The sequence below is a fragment of the Podarcis bocagei genome, assembly GCF_964188305.1.
Source record: "Podarcis bocagei genome assembly, chromosome: 18".
Taxonomy (NCBI): Eukaryota; Metazoa; Chordata; class Lepidosauria; order Squamata; family Lacertidae; genus Podarcis; species Podarcis bocagei.
In genome coordinates this window covers 11,597,199-11,616,804 of record NC_138144.1, presented here as the reverse complement: position 1 = coordinate 11,616,804, position 19,606 = coordinate 11,597,199, and the positions used below count along the sequence as shown (strand labels likewise).

Genomic DNA, 19,606 nt, shown 5'->3' with positions numbered 1-19,606 from the left:
CTGGCCACTCCTCCCAGCGGCCTCTGTGTGAGATCCTTCCAGAACTCTGCTGGTGCTGCAGGCATGCAATGAGCTTCCTTGCCAGAAATGCAACCAAGTGCCCTTTTTCCTGGTGAAGTCTGAGGCGATGCTCTTGACCACGTCCAGTAATCCCAGGAGAGCTGTGTGCATGGCAATGTGTGAGGCAGGGAAAATAGACAATTAAAGCAAAGTTCTGGTTTCTCTCTCTCTTTTCTGCCAAGTGAATATTTTCAGATAAGCTGCTGTGGGTTTTTTCTTCCTTTCTCTTTTTGAACAGCAGTGATTCACAGGAGGTGTTAATTGCCCTGGAGGGATTTCCTTCACCCCTCTTTATATCTCTCAGATAGGCAGAGGCAGGTGTTTGACAAATAACTTTGCACCCTAGGAAGAAGATCACAGGCTCCTCTTTGTACCTTTCCCCTGTGGACTTTGTGTCCTCATTAGCCTCACTGGCTGCAGCTAATTAAATTTGACTCAGAGTAGACCCATCTAAAGGGCTGTCACAGGAAGATGGAGCAAGCTTATTTTCTGCTGCTCCAGAGGCTGGGGCCCGAACTAAGAGATTCAAAGGACAGGACAGGAGATTCTGAGCGGCCATTCAGAAGGACTTCCTGGTGGTGGCAGCCGCCTGACAGTGAACAGACAGCCTTCGGAGGTGGTGGACTCTCCTTTGTTGGAGGTTTTCAGGCAGCGGTTGGGTGGCCATCGGTCATGGATGCTTCCGTTGACATTCCTGCCTTGTGGGGGTTGGAGTAGAGGACTCTCAGGGCATTTTCCAGTTCTATATGTCTATGATTCCATGAGGAGGAAGCACACAAGCAAATTATTACTGTTATTTTAAAAATGTGTATACAGTCCTATACAGTGGTGCCCCGCAAGACGAACGCCTCGCGAGACGAAAAACTTGCAAGACGAAAGGTTTTTTTGTTTTCGAGTTGCTTTGCAAGACGAATTTCCCTATGGGCTTGCTTCGCAAAACGAAGCTTGCCCCCGCACCCCAGACCTCTTTTGAAGCAAGGGGCGGCGGGGAGAAGATCGCTTCTCCCCGTTGCCAGCCCAGCAATCTCTGGGGACAGAGGGAAGGCGCACACCCCTTTTGAACCAAGGGGCGGCAACGGGGAGAAGCGATTCTCCCCGCTGCCCCTTCCCTTGCTTTAAAACAGGTCCGGGGACAGAGGGGAAGGCGCGCGGCGCTTCCCCTCTATCCCCGGACGGTCTCCATAGGAACGCATTGATTGATTTTCAATGCATTCCTATGGGAAACCGTGCTTCGCAAGACGAAAAACTCGCAAGAAGAAAAAACTTGTGGAACGAATTAATTTCGTCTTGCGAGGCACCACTGTACAGTCATACCTCGGGTTACAGACACTAAAGGTTGTGCATTTTCGGGTTGCGCACCGCGCTGAACCTGGAACTACCAGAACAGGTTACTTCCAGGTTTTGGTGCTCACGCATGCACAGAAGTACTAAATCGCGCTATGCACAGAAGCGCTGAATCACGACCCTTGGGTGCGCAGACGTGGCGCTGCGGGTTGCAAACGTGCCTCCCACACGGATTACGTTCTCAACCCGAGTGTCCAGTGTACCTGCAGATCTCAGGGTTGTCCACAACATAAAATTACAATATGAAAAACACAAAGTATATAAGGAAAATATGAACCAAAACAAACCAATAATTCCCCCTTCCACATCACATTCAAAAGGGCATCTGTTGTCAATCAGCCAAAGGCGAACCTCCTTGGGGAGATCATTCCACAAATGGGGAGCCATTGTGGAAAAGGCCCTGTTCTCTCCAGACAATTTGTGGAGGAGGCACATGGAAAAGGGCCTCGGAGGATGATGGCAGGGTCAGTTCATATCAGGAGATGTGGTCCTTGAGATTCAAACCAGCACTTCAAATTGGGCCCGGAAACTAATTGGCAGCCACCGCAGTTGGGCCAGGATTAGCGCCCGCTTTGATCACCTTCTCAAACACCGGCCTTCTTAACTTGCAAGGAACATTACTGGCCCTGCCCCCCACTTTTAATTAAAATGTCAGTGGGGGCCTTGGGCCCTTCACTCACAACAGTTCCTTCGTTGGTGATAATGCGTATAAATGGCATTGAACCCATTATTGTTAGCAAAGGCAGGCAAGCACATCGTGAGCTGGGGTGGGGAGAGGGGCAGCTAGACCTTCAGGACTGACCTGGAGGCTCCAGTTTTGCCTGGCCCCCTCCAGATAGTGGTGGTGGTGGTCTGAATCTCCACATGGGTGAGATTATCATTGTTATCATCATCAAGAAGGATGTATGTGCCGTTTGCAAGCTTCAGCCCAATAGGAACTGGCTGCAAATTATTGCATAGACCTGAGCTTTCCAAACTGTGTGTCACAACACCTTAGTGTGTTGGCTGCAGTGTGTTAGGTGTGTTGCACAAACGCTCCCTGCACTCCTCCTGGGGCTAGAAAGGGGTTGGTTTAACCTCCAGTTTGCTAGTAAAACTGAATTACTGTGTCGTGAAATGATGCACATCTCAAAAGTGTGTCACCAACATGAAAAGTTTGGAAAGCTCTCTCGTGGGGGAAACTCTCTCATGGGGGTAGGAGGAGTCATAATGAGCCTCCATCTCTGGAGCTTAGTAGTGGGAGTGAGCACAGGAAAAGAACTGGGCTGGGCTCCAGAGGAGGAGAGGCTTGCAAAGTGTGTGTGGACCTTCCCCCATGACGCCACCAGCAGTCTCCCCAGAGTCCCAGGTTTTGGCCCTGAAATCTCAGGGTCCTGGATGCTCCTGACCTGGTGATTTGAGGGGTCACTGAGGAAAGGAAATCTGCAACATGGTCCAAAAGAGAGAGGCGTGAGTTTGCAAGGCCTTCTCTGTCCACGCAGCCTTTCACCTTTTCTAAAGAGGCATGGAGTATTCTGCGAATTCTTACTCTAGAGCAGGGATGGGGAAACTTGTGGCCTTCCAGATGTCAGACTTCTTCCTTCCAGGTGTGTTGGGGCTGATGGGAATTGGGGCTCAGTCCGCCAACATCTGGAGAGTCTCCATACCTGGTCTGCATCCACACCACATGTGGATCCTGGGAACTGTAGTTTACCCCTCCAAGAGCTGCGGTTCCCAGCACCCTTGACAAACCAGTTCCAGTATTCTTTGGGGGAAACGGGTTGTGCAGGTTTTGGGAAACAAGACAATAGCCTGCTGAACCCGTTTCTTCCCCCCAGAGACAGGAAGTTGGGTAAGTGCCACAAGACCTCACTTTTCCAGTCCTCTAAGGAAGAAAATCAATCTAGCACCTTTGGGCTGTGATCTACTCTTCTCCCTATGGAAATGGCAGCTCCTATTTTAGAAGCTGTGGCGTAGCAAGGAAATTAGGACTGCAGCGTTTAGCTGATTAATTTAACTGGTTCAAAATCTATTGATCAGTTTTAAAAGGCGCTCCAATGAACCTGGCAGCAGTGTTTGTTTCCTAAAACTTCTTTTTATTGTTTTTTCTATTTGTAAATAATTTTAACACAAAGGCAGTTCACATAATCCGGCAGCCCCAAAAGCAAACATTATATAAGATGAAATGTGGACAGTAAGAAAAATAAAATAAAAGAGCCCAATACATTTTGGGGGAAAGGAGGGAGCAAAGTCTACAGCAGAGACAGGAAGGTTAAGTCCTTACAAATCCAGGGATGTCGGATGCCTCGCTCCTTAGGAAAGGGATCGAAAATAAAACTGCCAATATCGTAATTCCCTTAATACAAATCTGTGGCGCTGCTGCATTTGGAATACTGTGTCTTCAGTTCTGGCATTTGCTCCTCAAAAAAGAGCTGAAAAGGGCGGCCAGAATGATTTGGGGGGGGGGGAGTGACTCCCCAGTGAGAAGAGGGGGCAACACGGGGGCCTTTTCGGTTTGGAAAAGAGGTGAGGAAGGAGGGGCAGAAAGAGGCAGGTAAAATCATTCAGGGCATCATGAAGGTGAATAAAGAGGCATTTCTCTCTCTCTCTTATCCTACTAGCACCCAGTGAGGTCATGCAGTGAAGTTTCAGGGCACAGACACAGACAGACGGTAGAATTCTCTTCCACAAGATATACGGCCACCAGCCTGCATGGCTTTGAAAAGGGCTTAAGACAAATTCTTGGAGGAGAAAGCTAGTGATGGACATGTAGTACCTCTAGTGCCAGGACACGGATGACGCTGTGGTCTAAACCACTGAGGCTCATGGGCTTGCTGATCGGAAGGTGGGCGGTTCGAATCCTTGCGATGGGGTGAGCTCTCCTTGCTCTGCCCCAGCTCCTGCCAACATAGCAGTTTAAAAGCACGCCAGTGCAAGGAGATAAATAGGTACCACTACGGTGGGAAGGTAAACGGTGTTTCCATGCTCTCTGGCACTCGTCACGGTCCTCCGTGTGCCAGAAGCGGTTTTGGTCATGCTGGCCACATGACCCAGAAAGCTGTCTGTGGACAAATGGCAGCTCCCTTGGCCTGAAGCGAGATGAGCGCCGCAACCCCATAACTGTCCAGGAGTCTTTTACCTTTACCTTTTTACCAGTGTGATGTAGTGGTTAAGAGCGGTAGTCTCGTAATCTGGGGAACCGGGTTTGCGTCTCCGCTCCTCCACATGCAGCTGCTGGGTGACCTTGGGCCAGTCACACTTCTTTGAAGTCTCTCAGCCCCACTCACCCCACAGAGTGTTTGTTGTGGGGGAGGAAGGGAAAGGAGGTTGTGAGCCGCTTTGAGACTCCTTCAGGCAGTGATAAAGCGGGATATCAAATCCAAACTCTTCTTCTTCTTCTTCTTCCCTCTAGTGTCAGAGGCCACATACATCTCTGAAGACCAGTGGATGGAGACCATGAGTGGGAGGGGCTGGGGGTGGGAGAAGGGGACCAGCAGCTACTGGCCATAGTGACTGAGCTCTCCCTCCGCAGTCAGAAGCAGCAACGCTTCTGAATCCCAGTGGCTGGCAACTGCAGGAGGGGAGAGCGCTGCTCTCACGCTTCGGTCGTGCAGGAGGACTCTGGCTGCCCCTGTGAGAACAGGCAGCTGGACCAGATGGGCATTGCCCTAACCCGGCAGGCTCTTGTCTTTCTGTGTCCTTACTTGACACTCCTGCTTTGCTTATGAGTTTCTCAAAGGCCACTGGCAGAAATGAGGTGCTGCCCTAGACAGGCTCCTCTTATCTCCCTAGGTAGGGTTACTAGACCTCCAGGGATGGACAGAAGTCTCCAGGTTGACAGGCCCACTCCAAGTGGCAGGTGCAGGGCCTGAATTTCCAGGTGGATGAGAATGCTTTTTTAAAAAGGTATCAAGAAGACTGTGCATGATGCTGCAGCTTATTTCATAGACCCTCGGGGCGTCCCCTCTGTCCCATTAAACTTTAATTAGTTTAATGCTTATCAAATGTCCAGTGCGCTTCCGATGCCACAATGTCCCATTACAGCAGAGCATTTCGCACAGCGGCTCAAGAAGGGCTGGAGAGTCAGCATCTTTTCAATAAAGGAATCTTGGAGCAAGCGGTTTGCAACTCAAATAAAAGGTTTATTTACACAAAACAAAAAACCCTGGTGAAGAATCACACATTTCAGCAAACACACTCCAAAAGAAAAGGGAAGGGGAAAGGGGCAAACACAGGAGTGAGTTGACTATTTATACAAACTCACATTCCTGGAAGCCTAACGACCTCCAGCTGCTCAGTGACTAGAGCGTCTTGATTAGAGCTTCTTAACCCTTTAATACCAACACCCTCCCCCTCCCTGCTCCTCTCCTCTCCCAATTAACCTCCGTCTCCAAGGCTTAGTGGTTGGAGGGCACAGAGAGGAAGAAAAAATACCTGGGCTGGGCTCAAAAGGAAGAGAGCATTATGGGTGTGCATTCGTTCCCCATGTGACATCACCAGACTCAGGTTTGGGCCCTGAAATCTCAGATTCTGGTATGCTTCTGAAATGGAAACGCTATTCTTAGGTTCTTTTAGAAGGCACACGTCACACTTTCCCACTCCCATGGGATGGAAGTCCTCTTCCCAGATGCTGTCTGTTGTGACTCGGGTGTGCATTGTCTAAAACTAAAGGTCTCCTTCAGAATATTGTTTTATTTATGCCATGGTGACCTAAACAATGACTAAATCATTTAACAATCATCGGATGATGACGATTCCTGGCAAATCTCCTTAAGGTCAGTGGGGGACCAAATCTTTGAACACCTTGCCTGCCTGCCTGCCTGCCTGCCTGCCTGCCAAACGTGTCTTGCCCCTTGAATATCGCTTTGGGAAATGCCAAAGCTCAGTGGCACAGCATGTGTTTTGCACACATTCCCCCCCATCAACCCCCATGCATCAACCCCCCCCCCCCATCTCCAAACGGGGAATGTCCCTGCCTGAATCCCTGGAGAGTCGCTGCCGGTGAGCGTAGACGAGACTGAGCAAGACGGACCAATGGTCTGACTCAGTATCAGGCAGATCTAATGTTCCTATGTTTGCTCCGGGGCTCTCACAGGGAGAAGCGAGTGGCAAAGGATAACCCCTGTCATTTTGCAGTCCAAACATTGCACATCATGCTCTGTGGCGTGCATGGAGGGGATGTTTCCCTTCTCCCCTCCCCACCATTCTCCCGTCAATCGAGCACCTTTCTGCGCCACTCAATTGGCACGCACGAAAGGGTAGGAACAGGGTAATTGCTTTGAGGAGAGGCTGAGAGCTTATTTCCATACGCCTGTCTCATTTGCTTCCCTGCTGCTTCTCAAAACATTACCTCTCTGCGGGCTGTTTGAGCGCATCTAATGCAGTGGTGGGGACAACAGCAATTAGGACAAAAGGAGAAGAGTGCCTCATCGTTGCAGGAGGGGGGGGAGGAGGGGAGCCCTCCAGGGGGAAGGAGAAGGAGAAGGAGCAACCCTGTTGCTGGAATCTGCAAAAACCACTCATCCCAGCAGGGGAGAAATTATTCATCTATAAAGCCAAACTGGCTGCACTCAAGGGCATGAGAAGAGCCGTGCTGGATTAGGCCCATTGGGTGGCAGCATTCCGTTCTCACAGTGACCAATGCGCAAGCGGGAGCTGAGCACAACCGCCACTGTCCCCAGTAACTGTGGGGAGATCCTGCCCAATGCCATGTTTGCCACAAGCGTGGCTGTAGGGCAAACCACTCGCCACCAACACAGGAAGAGCCCATCTAGCCAGCATCCTGTCCTTGCAGTGGCCGACTAGATGGCTTTGGGAAGCCCGCAAGCAGGACCCGGGTGCAAGAGCACTTGCCGACGGCCCTGTCTGCCATGAATTTATCCAGTTCTTTTTCATTTTTTTTTTATAAAATTTTTATTGGTTTTACAAACTTTTTTGAAGACAAACAAACACTTAAAAAGACAAACATACACGTATAATATCATAACATATTTTCCTAAACCTCTTTTCTAGGACTTCCCCATACCCCCCCTTTCTGCATCCCAATGTCCAAAATTTTTAGCAACTCCCAATTGTTACTTTCAATCTCTGTCATCCTAATCCTCTCTATGTTCTAGTCTTATATCGCTGTATCCCTTTGTTTCTAGGAACCACAACACTTTAACATTCATTAAGTTTATGATAGTCCTTAAGATAACTTTTAAATTTTCGCCATTCTTCTTCCACCGTCTCTTTGCGTTGGTCGCGGATTCTGCCTGTCATCTCAGCCAATGTCATATAGTCCATCACTTTCATCTGCCATTCTTCCAGAGTGGGTAGATCTTGTGTCTTCCAATACTTTGCGATGAGTATTCTTGCTGCTGTCGTAGCATACATAAAAAAAGAGAAAGGCCTCTGGTTTTTTAGGAAACGTACATTTAAGTACCTTTTTCATTTCATTATAGATCATTTCCCAGAAAGCCTTAATCTTCGAGCACGTCCACCAAAGGTGATAGAAGGTACCTTCAGTCTCTTTACATTTCCAACATTTGTTATCGGGCAGATGATAAATTTTTGCCAGCTTGACTGGGGTCATGTACCACCTATAGACCATTTTCATAATGTTTTCCTTTAAGGCATTACATGCCGTAAATTTGATACTGGTGTTCCATAACCATTCCCAGTCAGCAGACATAATGTTATGACCAATATCTTGTGCCCACTTAATCATAACCGATTTGACTGTTTCATCCTGTGTATTCCATTTCAGCAACAAGTTGAACATTCTAGATAGATTCTTAGTATTGGGTTCTAGCAATTCAGTTTCTAGTTTTGATTTTTCCACCTGGAAGCCAATTTTCCTGTCCTGTTTGAAAAACTCCATTATTTGGTGATATTGAAACCAATTTTGTACTTTATGTTTCAATTTCTCATGGCTTTGTAATTTGAACTTATCTCCATCCTGTTCCAGAATTTCCCAATACTTTGGCCATCCGACCTCCATATTGAGTTTCTTCACTGCCTTGGCCTCCACTGGTGACACCCATCTAGGGGTTTTGTTTTCCAACAGATCTTTATATCTTATCCAAACATTAAACAATGCTTTCCTAACAATGTGATTTTTGAAGGCACTATTCAGTTTGATTTTGTCATACCATAAATATGCATGCCAACCAAAAGCATTATTGAAACCTTCCAGATCTAAAATGTCTGTATTCTCGAGGAGCATCCATTCTTTCAGCCAGCAAAATGCTGCTGCCTCATAATACAGTTTTAAGTCCGGCAGGGCAAACCCCCCTCTTTCTTTGGCATCTGTCAGTATTTTGAATTTAATTCTGGGCTTTTTGCCCTGCCAGACAAATTTCGAAATATCTTTCTGCCACCTCTTGAAACATTCCATCTTATCAAGTATCTGCAAGGTTTGAAACAAGAATAACATTCTAGGCAATACATTCATTTTAATCACTGCAATTCGGCCTAACATTGACAATTTCAAATTTGACCATATTTCTAGATCTTTTTTAATCTCTGACCAACATTTTTCATAATTATCCTTATACAGATTCACATTTTTAGATGTCAAGTAAACCCCTAGATATTTAACCTTCTTGACCAGTTCTTTTTCAAAGGCACCGAAGATCATGGCCACCGCTGTCTCCTGTGGGAGTGAGTTCCATAGATTAACGGTGCTGTGTGAAGAAGTTCTTCCTGTTGTCTGTCCTGAATCTTCCTTCCTTCAGCTTTGTTGGATGTCCAGGAGTTCTCGTGTTATGAGAGACACAGAACCGCCCTGAGACCTGGGCACTATATAAATTCAGTAAATAATAAATAGAAACGTTCATTTATCCACTTTTCCCATGCCATGCCTAATTTTATAAACTTACACTTATAGAAGTGTAGAGTTGGAAGGGGCCTGAGGGTCATCTAGTCCAACCCCCTGCAATGCAGGAATACCTGCCCACCCCCCGCTTAAAAGCCTCCAGTGAAGGATCATCCGCTGTGAGAGAGGGAGTCCGTTCCACTGACAAATGGCTCTTCCTGGTGTTTAGTCAGAAATTCCTTTCTTGTGATTTGAATCTGTTGGTTCGAGACCGGCCCTCCGGAGCTGCGGAAAACAAGCTTGAGGTGTGTGTAGAAACCAGCCTATGGTACAAAAGCAAGATTTACATTTGTTCCTCCTCCCACGTTTTGCACCTGGACCTTCCCTCGCACCAGAAGTTGCCCCTTGGGTTGAAGAGGGGATTGCACTGATTGGCCAGTGCCTGTGAAGTGGCCTCCTATGCCACCTCCCACGTCAGCAGCATTTCAAAAACATTTGCAAACTTTTTTTTTTGGTGAGGAGGTTACTAGACGAAAGAAAGGTTGGGAACCTTTGGTCTAAGAAAGCAGGTGGTTTGTGCCATCCGTGTTTCCTTCTCCGTAGGCCCCTGGAGAGAGTGAATACTCGGATCCCTTTGACGCCCACCGAGAGCCTAAAGAAGAGGAGGAGGAGGAGGCCGAGTCTGAGAACAACGGCTACATGGAACCTTACGATGCTCAGAAGGTGGTTGTTGGTGAGTCATTTAAGCTTCAGTGCTGGGGCCCCTTTCCCGGAGGGAAGCCCCATTGGAACCAGTGGGAGTCATTCCCAGGGTTGCCAGAGCTTCAGGGCTGACCTGATGTCTCCAGGTTTGCAGAGGGAGCGTTTAATTTCCAGGTGGACAAGAGGACTTTTAAGATGATGGTGATGTGCATGGTGGTCGTGCGAGGAGCTTGCAAGCTTCAGCCCGGCTGCAGACTATCTGGGGCACCTGCCGTCCTCCGTCCTCCCCCTTCCCCTCCATCTCAAGGGCTTTGTGGTGGGAGGGAGTGCAGAGGAAGAGGATAGATAGATAGATAGATAGATAGATAGATGATAGATAGATGATAGATAGACAGACAGACAGACAGATAGATAGATAGATAGATAAATTTATTATGGTCGGAGACCAGCTTATAAAACACACTTGGGGGAACAATCCCAGAAGGAAAGCAAACATTTAAAACAATGTACAACAATAAATTTGAAATTTATAAATGCGATAAGTGTATAGACACTTAAAACTTTAAGATAAGCTACCGCAGAGAGATGACCCGGAGTCACCCATGGAACCGAGTTTGGGGATTTTTTTAACGAACTAGTTTGGGTCGGGGGATGGTCTGCGCCTACAGATCTGTACACAGAATCTGGCAATAATCCCGATCATATTTTGATCTTTGCCTAACAGGGAAAGGTCAATTTTTTGCTTTTCCAGGAGGTCAGTGAGCCTCACCAGCAGGGGATCAATGGTCTCACTACGTGGTCAGAGGGAGAAAACCCCAGGAAGTGTCAGAAACTGAAGAGGTAACACGGCTCAGTCAGCAGAGAGAGTCTTTGGCAGAGAGAGGCCAAGTAGCAGAGGTGAGTCTGGCTGGTGCCCAGTCTCCATTCTGCTGGGACAAGCTCCTCTCCCCACCGACTCCCAGAACCGGGAGAGACATAAACAGGGGGGAGCAGTGGCAGGCTGCATGCAGGGGCCACTTTCAATAGCTTGGGGAAAGCCCTGGAGGGGGGGGGACTTAAGCAGCTGCAGGGAAATGGGGGCTGTCAGTCTCTGCAACTGCTTCATGGGGGCAAGACCTGCTGACACTCCTGCGCAGATCCTGCTAATAGAGAGTTAGCTCCAGCTTGCACAGTGTGATTTACTGCTGGCCTGCTCCTGACAAGAAGGTTATGAGAGTGCACACTTACCTGGTGTGGGGCCTGCCTCACGTGGGTCTGGGAAAGGCTCTGAATTAGACTTTCTGGGGAAAGTGTGCGGGGTGGGGGGTGTCCGCCCTCCCCTCTCCCAATTAACCTCTGTCTCCAGGCAGAAGAAGGGCAGAGGAAGCGTCACCAGGGACTGCCCCATTACACCACCCCAGGCCGCCCCTAGGTCTCGCTTTAGCTTCCAGGCTGCTCCTGACCTGCCAGCCCTAGTGCCAGGAGCCGGAGGCAGGCCCGGGTCAGCAATAAAACAACAGTTAACTCTTCGTTCAAAGAAACAAAACAGTTCAGTAGGGCTGCCCTATGCCCAGACTTTACTGAGATTTAAAAAATCATGGTTTTTTTGTGTGTTTTTGTAAAAACAAAAACAAAAAAACCCTCAGCAACTTTTGGGGTGCCCTGGTTTTTACTTTTTGAAATATGGCAACCCTAAGTTCAGTCCCAGTAGGTCTTGCCCCAATGAAGCAAGGACATGCTGCCCCCATCTCCCTACCACTCTTTAAGTTTCCTCCTTCCCCAGCAGCCTAAGGCTCCGTCATCTTGTCTCTCATTGTTCTGCCCTCTTCATATGTCTTCATGCTCTGGGAGATGAGGGGGGAGGGGAGCTGGATACAGCAGAAGACCCCCTGGCTTCTTCAGCAGCCAGACTCATCTCTGCCTCCTGGCCTCTCCTGCTTCAGCTTCTGCCTCTGATTCTGGACTGCTCTCTGCCACCGATTCTTCCCGCTCACTAAGGCCTGTTGCCTCTTCAGCTTCCGCCACCTGCTCTTCCCAGTCTTTTCCCTCTGACCACTCACTGTCGTCCCACCGCCACTCCCCGGACTCTGAGCCGTCTTCCCTTGGGGTGTCCCCAGCTGGTTCCTCCTGCCATTCCTCTGCATCCAGGCCGTCTATGACGCCTAGTTGTTCCTGAGCAGACATGCAGAAGGTTGTGCTATTCATGCGAGAAGGAGAAGACCACCCATAGCCAGCCGTGGAGGACGTGGTTCATGGTACTTAGTTTGGGAAGCATGAGGCTGGGACAGGATCTGCCTTAAGCAGGTTGACGTGCTTGCTGCTCTTGTGTAGGAGTGGGGGATGTGACCTTCATTGGCCACCCAGCCAACTCTGTGCAAGTTCCTAGTCCTCATTGGCACAGAAAGATCCTTGAAATAGTGAGGGGGTTACAGAGACAGAAAGCTCAGGAGCAAGAGGAATATCATCACCATTATCATACAGTGGTGCCTCGCAAGACGAAATTAATTCGTTCCGCAAGTCTCTTCGTCTTGCGGTTTTTTCGTCTTGCGATGCACGGTTTCCCATAGGAATGCATTGAAAATCAATTAATGCGTTCCTAGGGAAACCACCTTCAGACCAGGTCCGGGGACAGTCTGTCCCCGGACCTCTTCTGAAGGCTGGGGGGGGGGGGACAAGGGCTTTTCTTCTCACCCCCAGCATTTTAAAAAACCTTGGGACAGCGGAGGACTTCTCCGCTGTCCGGGCGATCTTAAAATGCTGGCGGGCGGCATTTTAAAATCGCCCCGGACAGCGGAGGACTTCTCCGCTGTCCGGGGCGATTTAAAAGCCCCTGGGAAGGCAGGCAGGGGGGGGACAAAGACTTTCGCCCCCCGCCCGCCTTCAGAAGGTGTTCCCACCCCCCCGCCCGGCTTCGCAGCAGCGCTACAAAGCCCGGCGGCTGGGGCAGGTGCTCCCGCCCCCCCCCCCCGCTTCGGAGCAGCGTTCCGAAGCGGGGTGGCTGGGGCAGGTGTTCCCACCCCCCGCCTGGCTTCGCAGCAGCGCTACGAAGCCGGGCGGCTGGGGCAGGTGCTCCCGCCCCCCCACCCCGCTTCGGAGCAGCGTTCCGAAGCGGGGTGGCTGGGGCAGGTGTTCCCACCGCCCGCCCGGCTTCGCAGCAGCGCTACGAAGCCGGGCGGCTGGGGCAGGTGCTCCCGCCCCCCCACCCCGCTTCGGAGCAGCGTCCCGAAGCGGGGTGGCTGGGGCAGGTGTTCCCACCGCCCGCCCGGCTTCGCAGCAGCGCTACGAAGCCGGGCGGCTGGGGCAGGTGCTCCCGCCCCCCCCACCCCGCTTCGGAGCAGCGTTCCGAAGCGGGGTGGCTGGGGCAGGTGTTCCCACCGCCCGCCCGGCTTCGCAGCAGCGCTACGAAGCCGGGCGGCTGGGGCAGGTGCTCCCGCCCCCCCCCGCTTCGGAGCAGCGTTCCGAAGCGGGGTGGCTGGGGCAGGTGTTCCCACCCCCCGCCCAGCTTCGCAGCAGCGCTACGAAGCCGGGCGGCTGGGGCAGGTGCTCCCGCCCCCCCACCCCGCTTCGGAGCAGCGTTCCGAAGCGGGGTGGCTGGGGCAGGTGTTCCCACCCCCCGCCCGGCTTCGCAGCAGCGCTACGAAGCCGGGCGGCTGGGGCAGGTGCTCCCGCCCCCCCACCCCGCTTCGGAGCAGCGTTCCGAAGCGGGGTGGCTGGGGCAGGTGTTCCCACCCCCCGCCCGGCTTCGCAGCAGTGCTACGAAGCCCGGCGGCTGGGGCAGGTGCTCCCGCCCCCCCCTGCTTCGGAGCAGCGTTCCGAAGCGGGGTGGCTGGGGCAGGTGTTCCCACCCCCCCGCCCGGCTTCGGAGCACGGGGAGATCGCTTCTCCCCGCAGCCGCTTGCTTCAAAAGAGGTCCGGGGGCAGCGGGAGCGCTTCCCGCTGCCCCCGGACCTCTTTTGAAGCAAGGGGCGGTGGGGTGAAGCGATCTCCCGGCCGCCCCTTGCTTCAAAAGAGAAGACCCGCTGTCCCCGGGGCAAGCTTCGTTTTGCGAAGCAAGCCCATAGGGAAATTGGTCTTGCGAGGCAACTCGAAAACGGAAAAACCTTTCGTTTTGCGAGTTTTTCGTCACGCGAGGCGTTCGTCTTGCGGGGTACCACTGTATTTGAAAAGGGAATTTAAAAAGTTGGCAACTTCTTGCAGAGGAGTCCATCCGCCATGTGAGGATGGACACGGCTGGTGGGGGAGGTGAGAATAGGTGGAGGGTGGGAAACACCCCTCCCTCAAATTACATTATTGGCTTGTTTAGCTGGGGTCAAAAAGACATGTAGCTGCATGGAATAGTTTTAGGGCTGTGTGCGTCCTGACCAAAAATCAGTGAACCCATGTTGGTCATGTGCATTCATTTCAGTGGGTCTACTCTGAGCATGATGCAGTTGGAAATATAGAATTGTAGATTTGGAAGGGACCATGAGGGTCATCTAGTCCAACCCCTGAAGCAATGCAGGAATCTTTTGCCCAGTCTTGCTATTATTGGGTTGTAGGCAGCGAAGTTCTACTCAGAGTAATCCCACTGAAGGGAATGGACCCACATTAGTCATGTTCAACCATGCATCTCAACGGATCTGCTCTGAGCAGGACTTGACTGACTGCCATTTTATTGTGGCTGTTTCCATTCTCGTTGAATCCTGAGTGTCTCGGCTTCCAGATTTCCAGCGGAAAAGCGACCGGGATGAGCAAAGGGTGAAGAAATCCCGGATTGGGCTGCAGCTGTACGACACCCCCTATGAGGAGAAGGAGCCAGAGTCTGACCCGGAGGGCAGGCCCCCCAGCAAGCCCCGAGAGAGCCGGCTGCCCCAGGATGACGAGAGGCCGGCCGACGAGTATGACCAGCCATGGGAGTGGAAGAAGAACCACATCTCGCGGGCCTTCGCAGGTGAGAGCACACCCTCCAACTGTGGAAATAGGGGCATTCCCCCCCCACACACAACTAGCCCTCCTCGACCCCCCCACTTTTCATCTCCCTCCTCCGCAGAGCATTTCCTACCAGAAGAATGGCGAGAGCCATTTCACCAACGGGACACAGTGCGCACACACCCTCCGCCGTCCTGAGGCGGTGCTTCGTCCCGATTTTATTTTTATTCTTTATAGATTTTAAAAAAGAAAAACGCACCCCAATAAATACATTTTAGAAAGAGGCAAGATTAGGCGCTTTATTATGGTTTTATATATGTCGGAGGGGCTCAGAGTGGCTGGGGCAACCCAGTCAGATGGGTGGGGTACAAATAATAAAATTACTATTAAAGTCATACCTCGGGTTAAAGTCGCTTCAGGTTAAATCTTTTCAGGTTGCCTCCCGCAGTGACCCAGAAGTAACAGAACAGGTCACTTCTGGGTTTTGCCACTCGCGCATGCGCAGGTGCGGCTCAGAATGACGTCATGCGCAGACGTGACGAATCGTGGCCCACACACGCGTAGACACAGGTTGCATTCTGCTCATGATGAGAACGGGGCTCTGGAACAGATCCCTTTTGCATCCAGAGGTGGTGGTGTTGTTGTTTAGTCGTTTAGTCGTGTCCGGCTCTTTGTGACCCCCTGGACCAGAGCACGCCAGGCCCTCCTGTCTCCCACTGACTCCCGCAGTTTGGTCAAAGCATTCAGAGGTACCACTGTATTATTAAAAAATCAAGGTTCCTCGCATTCCGTTCTGCTCCCCCTTTACTCCTCCTCACCACTCTCCAGCAGCCCCTACGAGCTGCCCAAAGGCGGAAGCTGGCCAGGCACCCATGGGGGGGGGGGTGGAGAGGCAACAGGATGCTCCCTCACAGTCCCCGTCCCCCCCCCGTCACTTGGGATAAGCGCTGGCTCATCCTCCTCCCCAAACAGCAGCAGGAAGCAGGGACAGGCTGGGATCAGAGCAGAAGCCAGGGTGGCTTTTGTAATTCTGGGTCTGTCCCTGGAGAGCCCGACTCAAGAGTAGTGCTGAGCAGACCCAATCCACCTCCAGCAGGTTTCCCTAAGAGAAGGGGAGCCAGAGGGGTGGAAGCAGGGCTGGATTTACATACACGCTAAACAAGCTCTAGCTTAGCGCCCCGCTCTCTTGGGCCCCCAAAAAATTTAAAGGGAAAAAACTGGATGTACATTTCCAAAATATAAGATAAAAAACAAATAAAAGAAAACCTACATGCAGCAACAGTGTTTTGTGTTGTGTAGGTTCTTATGATGTAAGTCATGGGCCCCGCCTGCTCCCTCAAATATCCCTGCTTTGCTCCTTTCTATCTATAGGGTGCCGACATTCTGCATGGACTGGTTGCAGGGCAACATGCGCAAAGGGCTTGAGATACCTATCAGGTCCATCAATGACCACATAGCATATATTCAACACAATAACAGCGACAATTTGTTGTTGACAAAGGACAGCTGGACATATAAAGGGCCCCCTTACCTTCAGGAGCTGAGGGCCTCATCAAACCTAAATCTGGCCCTTGGTGGAAGGGCTGTAAATGGGGCCTCCCTATGTGCAGAATTCAACTTCCTGAGAATCCCATTTCTCTTCTCTTTTTAAAGGCAAATTCCTAGCCATTATTCTAGATTTAGGTAGGTAGCCGCCTTGGTCTGAGGCAGTCTAAATAAATTGTCCAGTAGCACCTTGGAGACCAACTAAGTTTGTTCTGGGTATAAGCTTTCGTGTGCAGGCACACTTCCTTAGGACAATTTTTAAATTTATTTTTTGCCATTATAATTAATAGTAGTTGTCTCCCCAGCTAAGTCCTCCTCAGAGTAGACTCTGACTCCAGGTTTTTAGAGCTCCTCAGCCAATTTTCCCTGTCTTCTGGAAGCATCTCTGAGACAGGAGATAGGGCCAAACTTTTCTGTTTAATCCATTCTTTGAAATTCCTCCTCGTTCTTTGCCTTCCTTGCTCTTCTATTGTTGCCACCAGCTTCTCCCCACTCCCAAGACTCCCATTCCTGGGTCTTCTTTCAGGGACAGAAATTTTGGGAGAAAAGGGGGAAATGTGCTTTTTTTAAAGCACGCTTTACAAATCAAATGTCACTTTGTTCCTTTTGGAACATAAAAGGCATTCTGTATAACTGGGCTTAGCTTTTAAATTATCACATTTGGCGTATAAAAATACAGATTAGTCAGTCAATTATTACAAACGTAATTTGCATTCTAAAAGCTTTAAAACTTTTGTTATGTGCTTTTTGTTATGAGCTCCAAATTGCTGAACTGTAAGGAACTTCTTTGGCTTTTGTTTTGTTTTGCCAGCTTAAGAGGAACAGGTTAAAAAAAATTATGAAAACAAGATACTCCATCAATATTATAGCTTTAAAAAGAACATTATTATATATTTTAAAAATATTATGTATCCTCCAGTCCTCTGCAGTGTCAAGCAGAAATAAAGCACTTATATCATTAAAAAGAGCTGAGGGGCAAGACTTATAGAGAATGGCTGTTGTGAAGGGAGGGGGCTGAGGGGGCAATTGCCTGTCTCCCCTTGTCTGTCCGTCATTAGATCTTTTCTTTTTTATCATGTCTGTTTTGTCTCTTTCCTCCCTTCCACTTTCTCATCTCTTCTCTCCCTCCTCTCCATGTTTTTCTGCTCCTCATCCCTCTCCTCATGCTTTCTTTTCTCCCCTTTCCACCAAATTTCTCCTCCTGTCTCCATGAATTCCCCTGCTCCTTCTTTTTCTCTGTTATTCTGTTCTTCCATTTCTTCTCTTCTTTCCTTGCCCCCTCTCCTCTGCCCCCTTATGCTCCTTTCCCCATAAGTTCTTCTTTCTCCTCCTTTCCTTCTTGCATTCCTTTCCTCTTCTCCCTTCCCCTGGTCTTCTCTTCTCTCCTTCTTCTTCTTCTTCTTCTTCTTCTTCTTCTTCTTCTTCTTCTTCTTCTTCTTCTTCTTCTTCTTCTTCTTCTTCTTCTCTCTGTCTCCTCACTTGCACTCCTCCCTTTTTATCCCCTTCCTTTCCTTCTCTCTTCCCATCATCTCTCCTCCCTTCGCCTGGCCTTCCTCCCGACCACCTCCCTTCTCTCTCTCTCTCTCTCCTCTCCTCCATGATGCCCTCTCCCATTGCAGTAGACATTAAGGAGAATAAAGTCTTGCCCTGGCCACCTCCGGTAGGACAACTCACGGGCACAGAGGAATCCCTAGATCCAGAAGGTGACGTCTTTTTTTAACCTCTTACCCACCTCAGCCTCTCTCCCCTGGGTTGGAAACATCTTTCCCCCTGCCCTCTCTCTACCCAGGCACACCTCTCTTGCCTTCTCTGGCTGGCGCTGTGTTTATTTTTGACTCCAGCTTAGAGTGGCACTTGGGGTTGCTGTCTGTTACATAGACAGAAGTTTCCACAGGGCAGGCAAATGTTCAACGGGTGCAGCTTCCCCAGCAGACAAGCTGCACCTGCTGAATTTCTGCGTTCCACTCAGGTATGAAAAGGCATGGAGCCTTCACCTGTGAAAAGGGTGTTGGCAACAGGGACACGGCGCCCCTGGCTGCCTTCTCACAAGGGGACCGAAAAGTCTGCATGAGATTTGGCCCCTGGAAAACTCCAGCATTTGTTTCTCTGGGTCCCTCCAATGCGTTTATTGCACATTCATGATGATTTGTGCTCCAGATGCTCCCCTCCCCACTCTCAGCCCTGTCTGCGCCTGCAAAGTTTTGGGGCAGCCCCACGGCTTTGTCTCCAGTCAGTGCCTCCTTCTGAAATCCCATAACTTTTCACACTACAAATCCTCTCCTTTCTTTCTCTTTTTTTGCCCTGATTTAGTTGCACTGGGGAATCATCATAGAACAGCAACTGACGCAGAATAAACCCATCACTCCTGCAGTATTTCTGGCTTATTTATTTTATATGATTGCATTTCTGACCCACTTTCTTTCCCCCAAAAGAGCTCAAAGTGGGGCACATGGTTCTCTTCCTCATTTAATCCTCACAGCAACCCTGTGAGGTGGGTTAGGCTGAGAGGCAGGGATTGGCCCCCAATGAGCTTAATGGCTGAGGGGGGATTTGAACCCTGGTCTCTCCCAGGCCCTAGTCTGACATTCTAACCACTAGGCCACACTGGCTCCTATGAGACAAGAACATGCCACAGAATACACCTGTCCTCAAACACACCCTATGGTTCCAGGGGGGGGGAGCCCAATGAATGCCCCCCTCCTCGCTTTTCTGTATTCTGTGTCTGTTTCCTTGTCTCCCGGGACTTCCCTCTTGTTCTTCCTCTTCTGATTCGTCTCTCTTCCATCCCTCTTCCCTGCTGTTCCTGCGCTTGCCACATTCATGACAGCTGGTTTGCACATGGATGCGTGGCGTGTCCCATGTGCAACTGGCCCCCCACCTGCATTTTCCACATCCTGTCACAAGCCCACCCCAAGATTAAACTTGTGAAGAAGGTCAGGCTCTGTATTAATTCAAAAAAAATGACCGAAGGATTAAAAACAGTGATAAATTAGGGTTATTCTTCTTCTATTATATTTTTTATTCCGCCTTTTCCTCAGACTGGGACTCAAGGCAGCTAACACAAAATGACACAGATAAAATGGAATTGGCACCATTCCAGGTGCCACGCAATCCCTGCTCTGCGTTTGGAAGAGCTCCATCGTTGGGGGGGGGGGCAGGGCCTGCCCTTTGGAACTCCCTGCCCATTGAGATCAAGCAGGTGCCTTCTGAAAACAAACATGCCTTCCCAGACGCTTAGAAAGTTGACATGATTTTAATCTGTTTTAGTGCTTTTAAACTTTTCTATGCTTC

At 50.1% G+C, this 19,606-nt stretch overlaps 1 protein-coding gene across 2 annotated transcripts in view; it reads left to right on the top strand.

The window, feature by feature from the left end:
• Nucleotides 1–19,606, top strand: part of SHD (Src homology 2 domain containing transforming protein D) — a 36,397-nt gene that overhangs the window by 5,766 nt on the left and 11,025 nt on the right. Inside the window, exons 3-5 of one of the 2 annotated variants that reach the window (XM_081177902.1) lie at nucleotides 9,785–9,914; nucleotides 14,565–14,792; nucleotides 17,935–18,018. In XM_081177902.1, the coding sequence (XP_081034028.1) occupies nucleotides 9,785–9,914; nucleotides 14,565–14,792; nucleotides 17,935–18,018 (442 nt within the window). The remainder of the gene's footprint in view (nucleotides 1–9,784; nucleotides 9,915–14,564; nucleotides 14,793–17,934; nucleotides 18,019–19,606) is intronic. The other variant, XM_081177903.1, reaches the window with a different exon arrangement.